At 45.9% G+C, this 18,102-nt stretch overlaps 1 protein-coding gene across 9 annotated transcripts in view; it reads left to right on the top strand.

Annotated features, from left to right (window-relative positions):
- Nucleotides 1-18,102, top strand: part of UBR4 (ubiquitin protein ligase E3 component n-recognin 4) — a 134,771-nt gene that overhangs the window by 71,120 nt on the left and 45,549 nt on the right. For 7 of the 9 annotated variants that reach the window (XM_056122722.1, XM_056122730.1, XM_056122724.1 and 4 more), the window contains 13 exons: nucleotides 1,463-1,593; nucleotides 1,715-1,892; nucleotides 2,337-2,441; nucleotides 3,927-4,064; nucleotides 4,808-4,982; nucleotides 7,219-7,315; nucleotides 7,964-8,071; nucleotides 8,785-8,901; nucleotides 9,835-10,044; nucleotides 12,229-12,378; nucleotides 13,756-13,983; nucleotides 15,197-15,275; nucleotides 15,944-16,186. In XM_056122722.1, coding sequence (XP_055978697.1) covers nucleotides 1,463-1,593; nucleotides 1,715-1,892; nucleotides 2,337-2,441; nucleotides 3,927-4,064; nucleotides 4,808-4,982; nucleotides 7,219-7,315; nucleotides 7,964-8,071; nucleotides 8,785-8,901; nucleotides 9,835-10,044; nucleotides 12,229-12,378; nucleotides 13,756-13,983; nucleotides 15,197-15,275; nucleotides 15,944-16,186 — 1,959 coding nt within the window. The remainder of the gene's footprint in view (nucleotides 1-1,462; nucleotides 1,594-1,714; nucleotides 1,893-2,336; nucleotides 2,442-3,926; nucleotides 4,065-4,807; nucleotides 4,983-7,218; nucleotides 7,316-7,963; nucleotides 8,072-8,784; nucleotides 8,902-9,834; nucleotides 10,045-12,228; nucleotides 12,379-13,755; nucleotides 13,984-15,196; nucleotides 15,276-15,943; nucleotides 16,187-18,102) is intronic. The other 2 variants (XM_056122723.1, XM_056122729.1) reach the window with 2 other exon arrangements.

Genomic DNA, 18,102 nt, shown 5'->3' with positions numbered 1-18,102 from the left:
AAACTTCCTGGCTTAAAAACTATTCATTATCAGTTTCATTGCCTAAGGGATAGTATTCGCAATAGTTTTAATGGGCAAGTTTTTTCAGCAAATTTCATAAGCATTTTTTCTCATGACATACTTACGTCTGTTGCAAATCAACGATATAACAGGGTTTCTCTCTCTCTCTCTCTCTCACACACACACACACACACACACACGCGTATTGGTTTGGTAGCCACACCTGATGATGCAGGGCTTATTCTAGGTTCTGTACTTGCGAATTGCTTCTGGTGGCGCTCAGGGATTATATGCAGTGCTGGGGATGGAGATTGAACTGGGTTGGCCATATGCAAGGCAAGTGGCCTACCTGCTTTATACAATCTCTTGCCCCAAAGGCAAAACATTTACGATAACAATTCTACAAAGGATTTAAATATTAACATTGTAAATGTCCCTCTAGTAACTTGATTCGAAAGTAACTTTCCCCTGAAAGTCTCTTGTGATTTAGAATTTTCTATTATGTAAAGAGTTAAAAGAAATATGTAAAACTAAATTGACTCATTATAGTCAGCTCATTAATGCATAGGCATAGTTTATATGAAATTTCATCAATGAAATATTTTGCAATAAATTTTGTTTCGTGCTGGCCTCAAAGTCCTTGGTGTAGTTTATACATTATACATTTCCATTTGGAATGAGCCTCATCTGAAGAACTCGGGAGCATTATGTGGCTAGTGATTACTGTAAAATGATAGTAGAGAAAATGTATGTAACTTCTTGTTTCCTTGATAGTCTTCCTTGAATATTTGTCTTATCTAACAATATTTGGAGGAGTTAGGCACCATTGTTGCCCTCTTTTCTCTGGTGAGAAGATGGTGTATGCTTCTAATTAAGCTTATATTCATACCCTGTTGGGAACCCGTTGAGTAGAGTAAGGCCTTCTTTTGATTAGTGTCTAATGTGATTTCTCCCTTATCAGAAGGCCTGGTTCGTTCACAACCAAGCCAGCCTGGGAATACCCTGGTTTTCACTTTAGTTTTGGTTTTTATTTTGTTTTGTTTTTCTCACTGTAATTATGTACTGTGAAAAATGTCACTGACCCTGTTATTTTGGAAAAAAACAGGACAGATCTCAGAAAAAATAGCTCTATTATTTTCCTGTTTGCCCAAGGTTTTCTGGGAGTCAGTCAGAGCTTGAGGGGCCTAGGTCTTTCCCTCTCTGCTTTAGGGATATCTTCTGGAATCCAAAGGCTTCTCTTCCTTCATCTGGAAAAGTTTTCCTGAGGGGGATAAGCAGTCACTGCGAGCCTCATTTTCTCAGTCCTGCTCTGTTCAGGAAGCGAGAGAACATGGCCTCCCTGGAGCTCACCTCTAAAGCAGAGGTTGCTGGCTGATGGTTTGTCTTGGGTGTTCGTTCTTACCTGACTTACCACTTACTGAGGGAGGAGTACCTTCGGGTGACTGGGGTTTCTTTGACTCAGGAGACAAGGATGATGATGACGATGATGATGCAGATGAGAAAATGCAGTCATCAGGAATCCCAAATGGTGGTCACATCCGTCAGGAGAGCCAGGAACAGAGTGAGGTGGACCATGGAGATTTTGAGATGGTGGTGAGTCTGAGTCTGTAGCAGGAGAGGGCCGGAGTCTCCATGCTCTCCTCTAGCTCTTGTTCAGGGAACTTCCGGAAGCTGCCATTTACCGTAGGTCACTGACAGAGCTTTCTCTCTGCAGTCTGAGTCGATGGTCCTGGAGACAGCCGAAAATGTCAACAATGGCAACCCCTCTCCCCTGGAGGCCCTGCTGGCAGGCGCAGAAGGGTTCCCCCCCATGCTGGACATCCCACCTGATGCAGATGACGAGACCATGGTCGAACTAGCCATTGCCCTGAGCCTGCAGCAGGACCAACAAGGTAGAAGGCCATGCCAGAAACACAGTGGCCCTTTGGCCGTGCTCAGGAAAGAGGGTTTGGAGTTACTGATATCCAGCTGACTTAACTTGTCCCCAGATTTGGGGAGAGGTTGATCTGGGTGACAGCTGTGCAGAGATACAGGTGGAGAGTGAGAGGGATCATGGGATTTTCAGTCTGGGAGCCAATCTCAATAGTTTGTGTTAGTCTTTGGGATTACTTTCCTCAGAACCTGTTAGATTCCTCCATTCTGTGCCTTGTCTGAGCTGAATGAAACCTTCCACCATCGCTGTAACCAAGCTTGGTGGGTGGACAACGGTGGCCGTTGACTACCGGCAAGAGTCACATGCTGGTGATTTTAGACTCCTGAGGGCAGCAGGTGGCCAAAGCAGCTCTGTGGATGGGGTCTGGAGGGGATACTGTGCTCACTCTCCACTTGTTTCCCAGGCAGCAGCAGCAGTGCCCTGGGCCTGCAGAGCCTGGGACTGTCCGGCCAGGCACCCAGCTCTTCCTCTCTGGACGCAGGGACCCTCTCTGACACCACAGCATCAGGTAACTGTCCACAGCAAGAAGCACGGCTCAGGGCTGCAGGACCCTCAGGCCTGTTTCCGATGCTGTGAGATTATAACGGGCAGCTGCTTTGACAGACCATTCTGGACTTCCTGCTTCTGCCTTTGCTTTAGAAATCTGGGTGTGGAAGGCATAGTGATGCAGCTTGGCTAAGGCACTCATGGCTCTGCTTTCCTGCGCTTCGCATGCTGCCTGGCTTCAGCTAATTCTCCGAGGAAAGGCCAAGAGAGCAGCATGCTGTTGATCTCAGGTAGAGAGAAGGCTTATGTCGTAGCTTTTAGGGTGTTTCACCAATTACTACGTTTTAGACCATATTCAAAGGGAATCGAGGGGGAAAAGCTAATGACTTTTAATGTTTGCTCGTTTGCAAATAAAAGTGAAGTTGCAAGGGGCGGAGTTAAGCTTCAGGTCAAAGATCTGTGAGCTAGGAGGTGGGGGTTTTGTAGCCGATACACATGAATAGAAAAACCCCAGACCTCATTTTCTTTACTTGTAGTCTGTACGATTCTGATAAGAAAAAATACTCCGGAGTGGACAATTGAACCAAATAGCGGAGGATGGAATATCTAATAATCCACTAGGAAGGCAGCTGTTGCCTAACTTAAGGGTTGATTTCCAGACTTCCTTGTGTGTGTTCTTTCCTTTGGGGAGTTTTACCCCTGGTACATAAGTGAGGGAGAAAGTGGCATCGCTTCTCACTTGCCATGGCTTTTTGCTTTTTCTTCGGCCTTTTTAGTTGCTGTCATTTCAGGCTTGGAGGTCGCTGTTGTGCTGTGCCAGTCGTGTTCCCACTGTGCTCTGTGGCTGTCTTGGCTTTCCTCCCCCATGTTTCTCATCTAGCATTTCCTCCTGTCTCAGCTCAGCCCTGATCCTGGATGCTGTGGCTGTCTCTGGGGAATTTCCTTGCTTCATAATTAGCACCTGATGAGGATGATTAGGAGGTGTGAAATTTCCCAGTGGGCTTCTATCTGGATCACCTGATTGAAAAAACAAACAGGGTTCATTCAAGAGCTCAAGAGAAATGATTTCCTAATAGTGACAAATTGATCATGGAAGAATCTTACTAAATTTCAAGAGTGCTGTACTTTGAATGGTCATCCCCGTTTTCTGATCTCAGCAGGTGTCAGTAACACCTAGACAATGGTGTCCACAAAGCGTTGCAGCTAGAGTACTGAGCGTCCATGTCACAGATTCATATTGAATCTCTGTACTGTTTTCCTTGCACTGTAATACAACAGCGAAGGAAATGCCCAGTGAACTGGGTTTTTACTTCTGTCTTAAGTACTGTTTGCAATGCACTGTGTATAGTGTTTGTTCTTATTAGTGATTAACCAGCAAAGCAAATCTTTCCCTTTTTTCTTTGATGACAGGATTTATAAACTGCATTGTGTCGTCTGCATTATATGGTTTGATGCTTTCGCCCCAAGGAGGGGTTTTTACCTGTAACAGCTCTCGTTACTCTCTCAGCTCCAGCCTCAGATGATGAGGGCAGCACAGCAGCAACTGATGGTTCTACCCTCCGGACCTCTCCTGCTGACCATGGTGGGAGTGTGGGCTCAGAGAGCGGGGGAAGTGCAGTGGACTCGGTGGCTGGCGAGCACAGTGGTAATGTGGCTGGGGTCCCAGTCTTCTTGGGCAGAGGGCGGGGACAAAATTGGAAGCCTTGTCTGGGTCCTGGGATTGGTTTCAGCAGAGGGAAGTTTCAGGAGCTCATTGGAAGTCGTAGGGAATTAAGTGACCCTTCGTGCTATAGCTTCAGATGTTGTATGAGGTTAATGTTGAAGTATTTTACAGTAGGCTTTTCATTATCCATTTTCATTAGTGGAAAACAATGATATGCATAATCCCAGTTCATGATGAGTTTGAAACAATCATGGTATTACCCTGAAATCCATCATGCTGTGGCTTTGATGCCTCTGTTGAGGGGAAATATTTATTGGCCCAGCCTGTTGTCCTGGTCCATTATGTTAATCTCGCAGACTATCTTTATAGTCTTCTAGCTTATATGGTAGGCTGTAGGCTGAGAAGCATGACAGACCCTGCAAATCAGTCAGTGGTTAAAATTGTTTATGGAGATTATGAGGAGCTGATAATTTCTAGGTTCCCAGTAGTAAAGATTGTTCTGGTAGGTGAATCTTGTATCCTGTCGAAGGATGAGTGGCTGCCATGAAAGTGACTTAGCGTAGTGCTGGGGACCAAAATCTTAACTGGGGGCCAATCCTTATTTAGCTTCACGTGAAAGAAAAAAATGCCTAAAGCTATCAGTTAACTGTTACTGACTTTAGAATGCCTTGGATTCCATGCTTGCTTTGCGAATTGATTTTTTTTTTTTCATCACTTCTTTCCAGTATCTGGTCGGAGTAGTGCTTATGGTGATACCACAGCAGAGGGACATCCAGCTGGACCAGGAAGTGTCAGCTCAAGCACTGGTGCAATCAGCACCACTACCGGCCACCAGGAAGGAGATGGTTCCGAGGGAGAAGGAGAAGGGGAAGGGGAAGGAGATGTCCACACTAGCAACAGGTCAGGATCCAGTCAGAGACTGTCCTGTGTGAAAGTATGTTGTTGGGGCCACACCTGGCAGTGCTCAGGGTTTATTCCTGGCTCTGATCTCTGGGATTATTCCTGGTGGGCTGGGGAACACAATATATAGTACCAGGGATCAAGTCTGATTTGACCACATGCAAGGCAAACACCCTACCCACTGTGCTTTAGCCCCGGCCCCGTTTTTAAAAAATTACAACCTTTTTTGGTCTTTTTGGGTCACACCCGGCCATGCTCGGAAGTTATTCCTGAATCTGCACTCAGGAATTACTCCCCTGGCGATGCTCAGGGGCCCATATGGGTTGTCGGGATTGAATCCTGGGTCAGCCATGTTCAAGGCAAACACCTACCCACTGTATTATCGCTCTGGCCACCAATTTTTTTAACTTTTATGGAGAAAAGACTGGAATGCCTTTTTCCTCCCCCTTCTTCCCCTTTCCTCCTAGTAGTTTGGGAAAATAACCTCATTACTCAAATCTTTTGCTTCGTTATTACCCATAAACTTACTTTGTAGCATTCTCATTATAAATAGTACTGTAGTGCACTTGGGAAAATTGATCTATAAAATCCATAGATGAAAGTAATCTATAAAATCCATAGTCAACTTCAATAAATTCTGGTGGTATTTAGAAGTGGACTGGTGAATAAATATATTTTTTAAATGTATTTTTTACTAAGAAGTAACTCAAGAAATAAAAAGGAGGAAGAAAAACATAAGAATATGTTTGTGGATGAGAGAAATAGTAGAGGTTAAGACACTTACTTGCCTTGCATGTCACTGGCACCCCTCAGTCCCTGGCACCATAATGGTCCCCGACCACCTCGTGGAATGACCCCTGAGCCAGGAGTAAACCGTGAGCAGCACTGCTATGTGTGGCCTGAAAGACACACTTCTCTCCAGTATCTGGTCGGAGTAGTGCTTATGGTGATACCACGGCAGAGGGACATCCAGCTGGACCAGGAAGCATGCATGCACATGTACACAATTGTGATATATTAAATTTATTGAGGCTCACAGGATTACATGAATGCCAAAATAATAGATCATATATGTATGTGTACATTCATGGTAATATGTTAAATTTCTTGAGGCTCATAAGTATCACATTGTTGTTGAAATAATAAATAGGCATTTTGAACAGAAAGATTTCTGTTGAGAATAAAAGGTCACTTGGAAAAGAACAGCGGCATTTTCAGAGAGCATCAGAAACTGTCCGTTACATTCTTTGTGTTTTACTGCTTTAGCTGACTAGTCTCTTGGACACCTCTTTGATGAAGATGTCCTCTGGCTCAGCTGGTGGTGTTTTGTGGAGTTGGCTTTTTAGCTTCTTAACATAAGTGGATTTTCTACTTAAATCTTTTCCTCCCTCTCAGTATGACTTCTGAGTTAAATCCATGTGTTTAGATATAATGTGGCCTCTTAGGTTTTAGTTTTAAATTTACTTATTTTTTTCTCTTTTGGTTTTTGGGCCACACCTGGTTGATGCTCAGGGGTTACTCCTGGCTCTACACTCAGGAATCACTACTGTCAGTACTTGGGGGAGTTCGAACCTGGATCGACTACATGTAAGGCAAATGCCTTAGCCACTGCACTCTCTCTCCAGCACCTGTTTAAGACTGTTTTCATCTAGTTTCCCTATACTTTTTTTTTTCTGGTCTTTTTTGAGTCACACCCGCTGATGCTCGGGTTACTCCTGGCTCATGCACTCAGGAATTACTCCTGTGGTGCTCGGGGGACCATATAGGATGCTGGGAATCGAACCCAGGTCAGCCGTGTGCAAGGCAAATGCCCTACCTGCTGTGCTATCCCTCCCGTTCCTTCCCTATGCTTTATTTGAGATAGTTAAATAATTTATATTTGATACTCTTGAACTTATGTCTGTCATATACTTTGTGCTTCTGATTTGTTCTGCTCATTTTGTGTTGATTGGCTACTTTATTAAAAAAAGTTTTTACTTCTCAGCCCTTAAGTTCAGATGTTATTCACCCTTAACTTTTTTAGTGGTTATGCACATCGTTTCAGTGGGTACACATATCTGATACAATATGAAGTTAATAAATAATTTTTTTTCTTAGATTATTTCTCCCATTTTGTTTGGGAGCCACATCCAGCCTAGGCTCCCTGTTTATAAGCCTTGGTGCCAGGTGGAAAGAACTGTATTCTCGGAGTTGGAATTTGTAAACTAGCTCATGTTTCCTGTACTTGGCCTTTCAGGCTGCACATGGTCCGTCTGATGCTGTTGGAGAGACTGCTGCAGACCTTGCCCCAGTTACGGAATGTTGGAGGTGTCCGTGCCATCCCATACATGCAGGTACCCCTCAGATACCCAGGTCTGTTGTATTGGCGTTGGACCATCCGGAAGCTCACCCACACCTCTTCTCCAGAGGCTCTGCAAGGCTTTCTTTGGAATGGGTCAGAGAAGTGGGATGTAGTTTTGAATTGCAGGTCACAGCCCTTCATTTTATAGATGAGGGGACCGAGAGACAGAGTTTGACTGTCCATAGTCTTCCAGACTAATTATTGATGGAACAGGAACAAAAACCTGCTCCAGATAGTGTTTGTCCACAAGGCCTATAGTACTAGCTTTGGAATAAGATCCAGTACTGTTTTTTTCTATCATCTACCTTCCTTTTAGTCAGAAATTTTCTTTTTGATTCTTAGCAAATTGCCAAGTCTTAAGCCACTTGGTTGGAAATACTATAGGTTGGTCCATTGGTTTTGTAAGTTTTTTGCAAAACATTTTTTATGCCAAGTGGTTTATGTGGCAAGTACCAAGATTTGACTTCTGACTCCGAACACTTAAACTTGGAGGCTTAGAAACTTTTCATGAATTACATAAGTTATGATTGACAAGGAAATTAGGAATTGGATTAGGATTTCTTCTGAAATAGTTATTATGATTAGATAGGTAGTCATTAGGGATTAAAAGAAGTCATATTTTATGTCTATTGCTTTCCAGGTCATTCTTATGCTCACAACAGATTTGGATGGAGAAGATGAGAAAGACAAGGGGGCCCTGGACAACCTACTTTCCCAGCTTATTGCTGAGCTGGGTATGGATAAAAAGGTAACATTTGAGTGTTTCATGATGTGAAAAGCAGATTGGTTGCACTATTTTCGCTCCTCTGTTTGAGGAGCCTCACCCAGTTCTGGGTTCTGGAGTGCAAGAGTAACCATTCACTGAGGACTTCAGTTGTATTCATTCAACAGAAGTTATTTTGGTGAGCCAGGGAGATGGTATAGGGTTAAGGCACATGCCTTGAATGTAGCTGTCTCTGGCAGCACACAGTCCTCTAAACACCATCAGATATGACCACTAAACACCACCACCAGAGGTGATTCAGGCAGGGCTGAGTGGTAAAATATCCCCAGGACCTGTTGACTAAGAATCACTGGGAGGGGCCTCCAGGTCTCCTGAATGCCACTTGGAGCTCCTCCCCCCCTCCCGCCCCCCGCCAACGAGGCTACCCTCCCCATCACCATCACCCTGCAAATGAAAAATGATTTTGATGTAACTGCCTTAGCTCCAATCTAATTTGGATCTGAACATAAGTGAGGAACAGGACAAAAAGCACCTGCCTCTTAAACCTTTTCTGGCTATCTAGATATCTAGTGTATCAGTCTTTAGATAATCTAGATACAGGTATTAGAGCTTGTTTTGTGTCTGATTCCATCTAAGGAACATGTATTTAGTTCTGATAGGGTGGGGGGGAATCTTGCTTAGTTATTGCCTCTGAGTTAAAATGTGAACTTCTGAGCTCTGCTTCTGCCTGCCTTCAGGATGTCTCCAAGAAAAACGAGCGTAGTGCCCTAAATGAAGTCCATCTTGTAGTGATGAGACTCCTGAGTGTCTTCATGTCCCGAACGAAATCAGGATCCAAGTCTTCTATATGTGAGGTATGAATTTTATTTGAGCTTCTATGGTGGGACAAGGGGTAGGTGAGACAGTTGTCTGATTGGGGTCGGATTGAGGGCAGGGGGAGTACTGCTCTGCCAGAAGAGAGCCATTGCTCGAGAAGACTCAGATTCTTAGTGGTTATCTCAAGAGCAGATGCTACCTTTTTCACAATCCTGCCAAGGCCTGATCTTTGCCTGCAGTCCCTCCAGTGGAGGGGTTAAAGGGTTTGGAAGTATTACTATTGAAAAGCAGGGTCTGTCTGCAAGGTGCGGTGGGGCTAAGAGGATTCCCTTACTGTGTGTTGCTATAAGGAATGGTAATACAGCAGAGAGAAAGCAGGGTGGATGTGGCGGAAAGGAGATTAACACAAAGCGGAGAAGGTAGAAATGGAGGCTGAACTGCATCCAATCTTAATGAGCTTATGAGCTGTGGGTTTTGCTGGGATTTGCAAGGCACTCGTAATGGTTTTATTTACAGTAGCTTTTCTCCAGCTTTTTTATTCATGTGAGTAATCAGCCTTTCTCCTTCGGAAGCTGATTCTACAGGAAGAGCCCCCACTGGGAGAGTGGAATTCCTTGAGCTGTCCAGAGTGGGCACAGTGAAAAGTTTTCAGCCCTTGAAATGGGCTGCATTACTAGTTGCCCAAGGAAAAAAGAACAAACCCATCCCCTCTAGGTGGAGAGGTCTGTAATCCTTGCCTCCTTTTCCTCTGGCACATGTGTGTTGGAGATTAGAGCTGAGAACTAGTTTTTGTTTACTCTCATCATGGGGTTCGAAGGGGTTGGGGAAATGTTTGAGTTAGTCCAGAAACTTGTAGCTGAAGCTGTGGGATAATTGCGCCTCCATAACAGCTAACTCTAGGACGGTTCTGTGTAGCCTGCCTCCCAAATCCTCTCCCTGTTTTGACACACTTGTTTCCTTCTCCTTCCCAGTCATCGTCCCTCATCTCCAGTGCCACAGCAGCAGCCCTGCTGAGCTCAGGGGCTGTGGATTACTGTCTGCATGTCCTCAAGTCCCTGCTGGAATACTGGAAGAGTCAACAGAATGATGAGGAGCCTGTGGCCACCAGCCAGCTGCTGAAACCACATACTACTTCTTCCCCACCTGACATGAGCCCATTCTTTCTCCGCCAGTATGTGAAGGTAAAGCCTTTCTTCTGGCCCCCCCATAGCACTGAAGGCACGGAGGTGCTGCAGGAGACAGCTGGGTACTTGATGGGTCTTATTTTCAGAAAGTTTGGTCTTATAAACAAGTCTGTGCAAACGATTCTGATGCCTATCATAAAAATAGTCTTGAAGAATTGAAGGGAATCAGGCAGCATATCCTTTCAGGCAAAACTTCGTAGAAAGAAACGAAAAAGCATGCGGTAGCAGTGTCAGTGTGTGTTGTGTTCTTGTGGATTAGATTCTGCCTTTCTGATTAAGAGGTAAAGGACTTTACAGGTTTAAGAATAAGCTAAAGGACCTATAGAAGAGGTTCTTCAACACAAGGGTTCAGAATAGAAATTGAACTTTCAGCACCCCATATGGTGCCTTGAGCCTGCCAGGGTGCAGAATGCAGAGCCAGGAGTAAGCCCTGAGTACCATTGGGTTTTGTTCAAAAATGAAAAAACAGAAAAAAGGGAAAAAAACTTGGTTTATGATCTGGTGAATTTGGGACTAAGTCACAGGGAACAGGTGAACCCACTTATTAACCAGAAAGATTGGAGGACTTCTGTGTATTTTTTGGGGGGGGGGTCACACCCAGCAATGCACAGGGGTTATTCCTTGCTCTGCACTCAGGAATTACTCCTGACGGCGCTCGGGGACCATATGGGGTGCTGGGAATCGAACTCAGGTCGGCCGCGTGCAAGGCAAACGCCCTACCTGCTGTGCTATTGCTCCAGCCCCTGTTGTAATTTTAGTCTCGTTTTGTACAATTTGAAAGGAAGGATGGATAAACATGGCATCTGCCCTTTTTTTTTTTTTTTTGAGTTTTTGGGTTACACCCGGACAAGGCTTGGTTTAATCCTGGTTCTGCACTCAGGAATTTTTCCTGGCAGCGCTGAGGAGACCATTTAGGATGCCAGGGATTGAACCTGGGTCGGCTGTGTGCAAGGCAGATGCCCTACCTGCTGTACTATTGCTCCAGCCTCTAACTCCAGCTTTAAGACCCACACTACCCTGCATGTAGGTCAGTTCTCACATTCCTGATGTATTGTTCTGCTTTGTATACACGGCCTCCTGAAATTCTTTCCTTTCCTTCCTATGTATAGCTCTTCCTTTCTCTTAATTCCTAGTCCTTCAGTACCCATCTCAGGCATTGGATCTTGTGAGAAAAGTTTCCTCGAACACCCTTACCTGCTCTTTAGTCTGTTCTCAGAGCACCCTCTGCTCAGAGCTTTTCTTCCAAACTCTCAGTGAAGACCATATTTTATTCCTTTTACACCCACCAATGCCTGATATAGATCCAGTAAACTGGTGATTGTGTGTGAGATGTGCCCAGAAAACTCCTAGACTTCCTCGGGCTACTCTGTTCCTCAGATCCCTTTGTTGCCCTGCCACTTCACGTGACAAGAAACCAAGATCTCAGCTGAGTTTAGCGATCCTTCCCCCTTGGATTTACATTCAAACATTTTTATAGGGGCCACCACTATAAATTGTTACAGTGGTGCTGGGCATTGACCTCATAGCCTGCACATCCTAGGCATGGGCTTTACTTCTTGATATTTTGGTATGGTTTTGATTTATTTAAATATTTGTTGTGATTATGGAAACAAGAAGCTTTATGGAGGGGCCAGGGAGAGAGTGCAATGGTAGGGTGCTTGCCTTGCATACACTGACCCAGCTTTGATCCCCCAGCAACCCCAATGCATAATTCCTGAGTTCAGAGCCAGGAGTAACCCCTGAGCATTCCCTGATATGGCCCAGAAACCAAAAAGCTTTCAAAATTTACAAAAAGGAAACTATGGGAAATTTCAGTTTCAGGAACTACAAAACATTTGGAGTCAGAAATCTTTGTCCGCATTTCATCTGGATTGTGTCTTCATTGCCCCACCCCACCCCTAACCACATTTGAGCTCCCAATTTAATTCAGGGTCAGAAACCAGAGTAAATGCTAGAACTTTGAAATTAGGGAGATTTATCTCCACTGTAATCTTTGCGTGTAAGTAAATTGCTGCCACAAACCTGGCTTTGTGATCAGTCATTTGGTGAAGACCCTGACTTCGAAAGAAGCGTTTACTAACTCCAACATGAGGAATGTCAATTGAGCAGTCGATCTGCCCTTTTCCTATTTTTCATTATGGAAAATGGGATCTCAGGTTCTCATGCAGTGTTCTTCCTCAGGGTCACGCTGCTGATGTGTTTGAGGCCTATACACAGCTTCTAACAGAGATGGTACTGAGGCTTCCATACCAAATCAAAAAGATCGCGGACACCAACTCTCGAATCCCGCCTCCTGTCTTCGATCATTCGTGGTTTTACTTTCTCTCTGAGGTAAGTAGCATCTCAAGAGTGTGCCAGTGAAGGAGATGAGGACACGGGACTGTGAGCGTCTCTGTGGTCCCCGTTCTTCCTAGTTCTCATGCAGTGCTGGTCGCAGTCTCGCATCATGTATCATGTGTCTCTGGAGTGTACTACATTGTGAAACTAAAGCATGCCATCTTCAATTTCTGATTTCTCTCCCCTTTTTTGGTAGAAATGACCAAGACTCTACTCTAGCTAACTTACAGATTTTAATACAGGTATTGGTTAATTAGCTGTCAAAGAGCTGAAAAATGTAAAGGGGACATGGAGCTAACCCAGAGATAGTAATGGCAAGAAGCAACTGTATTCATTAATGCTTAGGAGCCTGGTGGATCTGCAGAGGGAGATTGCCACTGCTTCCTTCAGCTCCTATGTCGTTGAAATGAAAAGTCCTGATAGGACCAATGCGATGGTAAGAGCAGATAGGGCACTTGCTTTGCGTGCTGCCAACCCAGGTTCGATTCCTGGAACCAGATAGTCCCCTAAGCCTGCCACGAGTGATTCCTGAATGCAGAGCCCAGAGTAAGCCCTGAGTACAGGTGTGGCCAAGCAACAACAATAAAAAAAATCGACAGAAGTTGATCATTGGGTTTGCCAGTAGCTTCTAGGGTGAAGAAAGGGCTGTTTGCTTCACATCGCAGGCAAACTGGAGCTAGTCCCTTCTCTCTACCTCCCTGAGGCCCTCTTGTGTGCTCTTTTGGCAGAAACTAAGAGGGAGCCAGCAGACAAAGAAGCAGTGCCCTGAGCTTAATTCTGAAATGGTTTTCACAGTACAGGGTGGGGATGGCTTTGCAGCTGGGAGCAGGAATGTAACAAGCATGAGACTGACTTGGTAGAATAACTTGTTAGCAAACCTCAACTCATCACATCAGGTAGATGTGTAATGACCCAACCTTTTCCTTGGCTCTTTTCCCTGAAAATGTAAAAAAGTTTTTTTTTTCTTATAGTTTCACTGAAGAAAGACCAGCTTCTCTGGATTCCTAAGTACCTTAGGGAGGGGAATCAGAATATTGCTCTTTTTCTCCTCTTAACCCTCTTTCCTCCCTGCCATGCTCAGGGGCTACTCCTGGCTTGTTGCTGAAGGGTTGAGCTCGCCACTGGACCACACAGTTCTGGGAATTGAACCTAACTGGGACCCTTCCACATGCAGAGCATGTGCTCAGCCTGCTGCGCTCTCTCCCCTCCACCCCTGTAGGACGTGCTGGTGATCACTACAGGCTGATTGGACGCGAGGAAATACCTTGAATTGCGTTTCTCACCAGTTTTTTCCACAGTAACTCATGAAAGTACGGGGAGCCGTGACTGGTAGAGTCCTGGCATTGTTGACTGTGTTGTTTCTTCCTCCAGTACTTAATGATCCAGCAGACTCCATTTGTACGCCGTCAAGTCCGCAAACTCCTGCTCTTCATCTGTGGATCCAAGGAGAAATATCGCCAGCTCCGGGACTTGCATACCTTGGACTCCCACGTGCGTGGCATCAAGAAGTTGCTGGAGGAGCAGGGGATTTTCCTCCGAGCAAGTGTGGTGACAGCGAGCTCAGGCTCTGCCTTGCAGTATGACACCCTGATCAGCCTGGTATGATGGGGATGAGGGAAGGGGGCAAGAGTATGTGGTGAGGGGCTGGGGCAATAGCACAGCGGGTAAGGCGTTTGCCTTGCACGCAGCCGACCTGGGTTCGATTCCCAGCATCCCATATGGTCCCCCGAGCACCACCAGGAGTAATTTCTGAGTGCATGAACCAGGAGTGACTCCTGTGCATCGCCGGATGTGACCCCAAAAAGTAAAATAAATAAATAAATAAAACTAGATATTTTAAAAAAAAAAAGAGTATGTGGTGAGGCTTACCTGAGGAGATGAAGTAATGGAAGGGGATGCATGGGAAGGGGTTTTCCCAGTTCGGTGAGGTTGAGATTCAGATACAGCCTGATGCCTTCCTGGTGCTATTCGTAGCTGGCTTCAGGATCGGAGGTTTCCTGCCCTTCATAACTCTCCCCTCCAGTTCTGCAGCAGTTTTCCCATTAGGAGGAAGGTAGTAGCTTGAACTTCTTCCCAGAGTCCTGTCATGTAGGATTAATCTGAAATTTGTGTGCCTTTGATACTTTTTCCTGGATACTAAGGAAATAATGGGGGTTGATGTATTGCTGCATGAGGATAAATTAGAGTTTGGCAGTAAAATGGCTATAGGAACATAAATAGGCAGTGTAGCACTGTAGCACTATCCTCCCATTGTTCATCGATTTGCTCGAGCGGTCCCAGTAACATTGTGAAACTTGTTGTTACTGTGTTTGGCATATCGAGTCACGGGTAGCTTGCCAGACTTTGCCATGCGGGCAAGATACTCTCGGTACCTTGCAGGGCTCGCCAAGAGGGGTGGAGGAATTGAACTTGGATCGGCCACAAGGCAAGCGCCCTACCCACTGTGCTATCGCTCCAGCCCATATGTAGGCATAGGAACATTTGTTAGAAAGAACATTTTCAGTATTAAATTTTCTGGTGTAGTGTCTTTGCTATTGTACTTAGGAAAAAATACAATAAATTGTATTATAGTTTCTCAGGTCATGGTTTACGATTGCCTTAACTGAGTACCATGAAGAATCCCTTAAAATCACTTCTTTGTGTGGTGGGAGTTGAGCTACATACAGAGTGTAGACAGTACTTGCAGGCTGTTTGACACAGCACTGTGTTCAGTTTGCAGTCTGCGATTGGGACTGTCACCTCTCAAGGCAGCGTATATTGCCACGTGTGCTCCTGGCAGGCTTACCCACCCCCTCGTCGACTTTCATTTCAGATGGAGCACCTGAAAGCCTGCGCAGAGATCGCTGCCCAGAGGACCGCCAACTGGCAGAAGTTCTGCATCAAAGACGACTGTAAGTGGCCCACCTTTTGATTCTTATATTCTTCCCTTCAAGAATTATTTATTGAGGGGCTAGAGCGATAGCACAGCGGGTAGGGCATTGACTGCCTTGCACGCAGCCAACTCGGGTTTAATTCCCAGCATCCCATATGGTCCCCCGAGCACCGCCAGGAGTAATTTCTGAGTGCAGAGCCAGGAGTGATCCCTAAGCATCAACAGGTGATGCAAAAAAACAAAAAACAAGAATTACTTATTGAGGCCTACTGGGTGATAGAGAAGTAATACCCATAAGCACCATTTATAGACCACACTCAACCGAGCAAAGAAGAATTAAAATTTAAAGAACTGATGAAGGTCCATAAAGAGAATTTGGCTGCTTTGGGAGCAAAGTAGGATTTCTAAATCTGTGACAGTAAAGCTACAGAGGAGTAGATGGGGTCTAGAGAATTGTCTTGGAATAAGAATTTGGGTGGGGCACCAGACTGCTTGTCCTTGTTAAATACTTGCAGATACTTTCTTAGAGAGTGTATGGTTTTCTTGGCAGCATCCGCAGAGGGATCTTGGACAAGGGAGCTGGCGAGGCTAGAGCAGTCCTGACTCTACAGAGAGGCTGCTCCTGTTCTTGCTTGTAAGCCTGGTATGGTTGTCTCAGAGCTGAGCCATTGTCTCCTCTGCCCACAGCTGTCCTGTACTTCCTCCTCCAAGTCAGTTTCCTGGTGGACGAGGGGGTGTCCCCCGTGCTGCTGCAGCTGCTTTCCTGTGCCCTGTGTGGCAGTAAAGTGCTCGCCGCTCTCGCGGCCTCGGCGGGGTCCTCCAGTGCTTCCTCCTCTTCAGCCCCCTCGGCCAGCAGTTCTGGGCAATCCACTCAGTCGAAGTCATCCACTAAGAAGAGCAAGAAAGAAGAGAAGGAAAAGGAGAAAGAGGGTGAGAGAGTCTGTCTTGTTAACAAGGATGGTGTGTTCTGGTACCCCTTTAGGGCACATAATTTACTTTCTCCTTCCTAAAGGTCTTTCTTTCTTTAAAAAAAAAAATTATTTAAAAAACATTTTTCTCCCCACTTTCTTTAAACACTGGTTTACAAACAAAGTTGTTCATGATTATTTGTTACAGGTTATTCAGTTTTCCAACATCAATTTCATCACCACTGTCACCTTCCCTGCACCATTGTCTCCATTTTTCCAACTACCCCTCAAGCCTGCCCCCGTAGCAAACCCATAGTAATTTATTTTACATAACTTGTTACCATTGAATGGCTAACGGAGTGATCAAAAAATACTTTCACAATCACGATCATCCTGTTGTTCATCGATTGCCTTGAGCAGGCACCAGTAACGTCTCCTTCCTAGCCCTGAGATTTTAAAAAGTGCCATATTCAAGGCACTTTCAGGGTTAGGAGAATGAGACCCATCATTGTTACTGGTATTTGGCATATTGGGTACACCACGGGGAGTTTGCCAGACTCTGCTGTGTGGGCAGGTTACATTTGGTACCTGCCAGGTTGTCCAAAGTAAGAATGAGATAATAAGATGTCACGCGGCACAAATGCAGCCGCGCACTTCCAGGAGCTGGGTTTTATAGTCTATGCATCTTGGCCGTTGATGGGATTACACGGCGCCAGGGGCCAGTTGGTGGGTGTGACCCCTGCCTACTGGAAGATGGAAGATCTGGGTGGAGGATGCTCAGCCCCCGATCCGAGCAGGCTTGGAGATCTCAGCCCCAGGACCTGCATGCCTTTGTCCCTCTGCCGCTACCTTCGTGTGTGGAGAGTGTTCTCAGCATGTTGTGGCTGGTTCTGGAGGTCTTCAGCTGCCGTGGCTCTACTCGGGGCAGGGAGGGAAACTCAACCCGCCCCCCTCCAAGGGACTCCGGCGAGGACAGCCAGGCACGGGGGCAGGAGACTCTGCACTGTTCTCTTCTAGGAGCAGGGTTTCATAGTCTCTGGGTCTTGGCCATTGATGGGATTGCATGGCGCCGGGGGAGGGGGGCAGTTGGTTGTGACCCCTACCTACTAGAAGATGGAGGATCTGGGTGGAGGATCCTCAGCCCCTGATCTGAGCAGGCTTGCAGATCTCAGCCCCGGGACCCGCATGCCTTTGTTCCTCTGCCGGTACCTTCATATGTGTAGAGAGTGATCTCAGCATGGTTGTGGCTGGTTCTGGAGGTCTTCGGCTGCCGGGGCTCTACTCGGAGGGGGGAGGGAAAATGGCTTTAGTAAAAAAAAAAATTATGAAAATTATTGTATCTCACCATGGGGACCTTAAGTCCTTGCCTGAGGGTTTTCTAAGGTGTTATTGCTGGTTAAGCCTTCTATGTTAATGTTTCTGATAGTTGAGATTAGTTGGATTCTCTGTTACATTCCCTCTGGGGTGGCCTGGCGACAGTAACCTACTGCTGGGTCCAGAGGCATTTCTTCCAAAAGTCGCTGGGTTTTGAGATTTGTTTCTGAGTCTCTGGGATCATGGCCGTTAAGCGGCTTGCTCAGGAGCCATAGAGGCCATTTGTGGGCAGTGACACGGGGTCTCATCGGGGTGGGGAGGGAAGGGCCGGCTCCACCCCCATCCCGTTGGGTTTCAAAAGCCATTGGGTTTCGAGATTTGTTTCTGAGTCTCTGGGATCATGGCCGTTAAGCACTTTGATCAGGAACCAGAGAGGTAAATGTCTCCAATTATATAGCTGAGCCCACGGTGGTTTGTGGGTGTGTCTCCCACATACCTAACTTTTGGCCGTTTATTTTCTTGGTAAACTTTGCCCCAAGTTTTTGGGGTCTGGCCAAAGGCACAGCAGCAATTTTGGGGTATCTGGATGTCTGAAGGCGCCATCAGGCTTCTGATGCACTCACC

Source organism: Sorex fumeus, unplaced genomic scaffold, assembly GCF_029834395.1.
Source record: "Sorex fumeus unplaced genomic scaffold, SorFum_2.1 ptg000047l, whole genome shotgun sequence".
Taxonomy (NCBI): domain Eukaryota; kingdom Metazoa; phylum Chordata; class Mammalia; order Eulipotyphla; family Soricidae; genus Sorex; species Sorex fumeus.
Note: the sequence above shows the minus strand (reverse complement) of the source record. Positions and strands in the feature narration are given on the sequence as shown.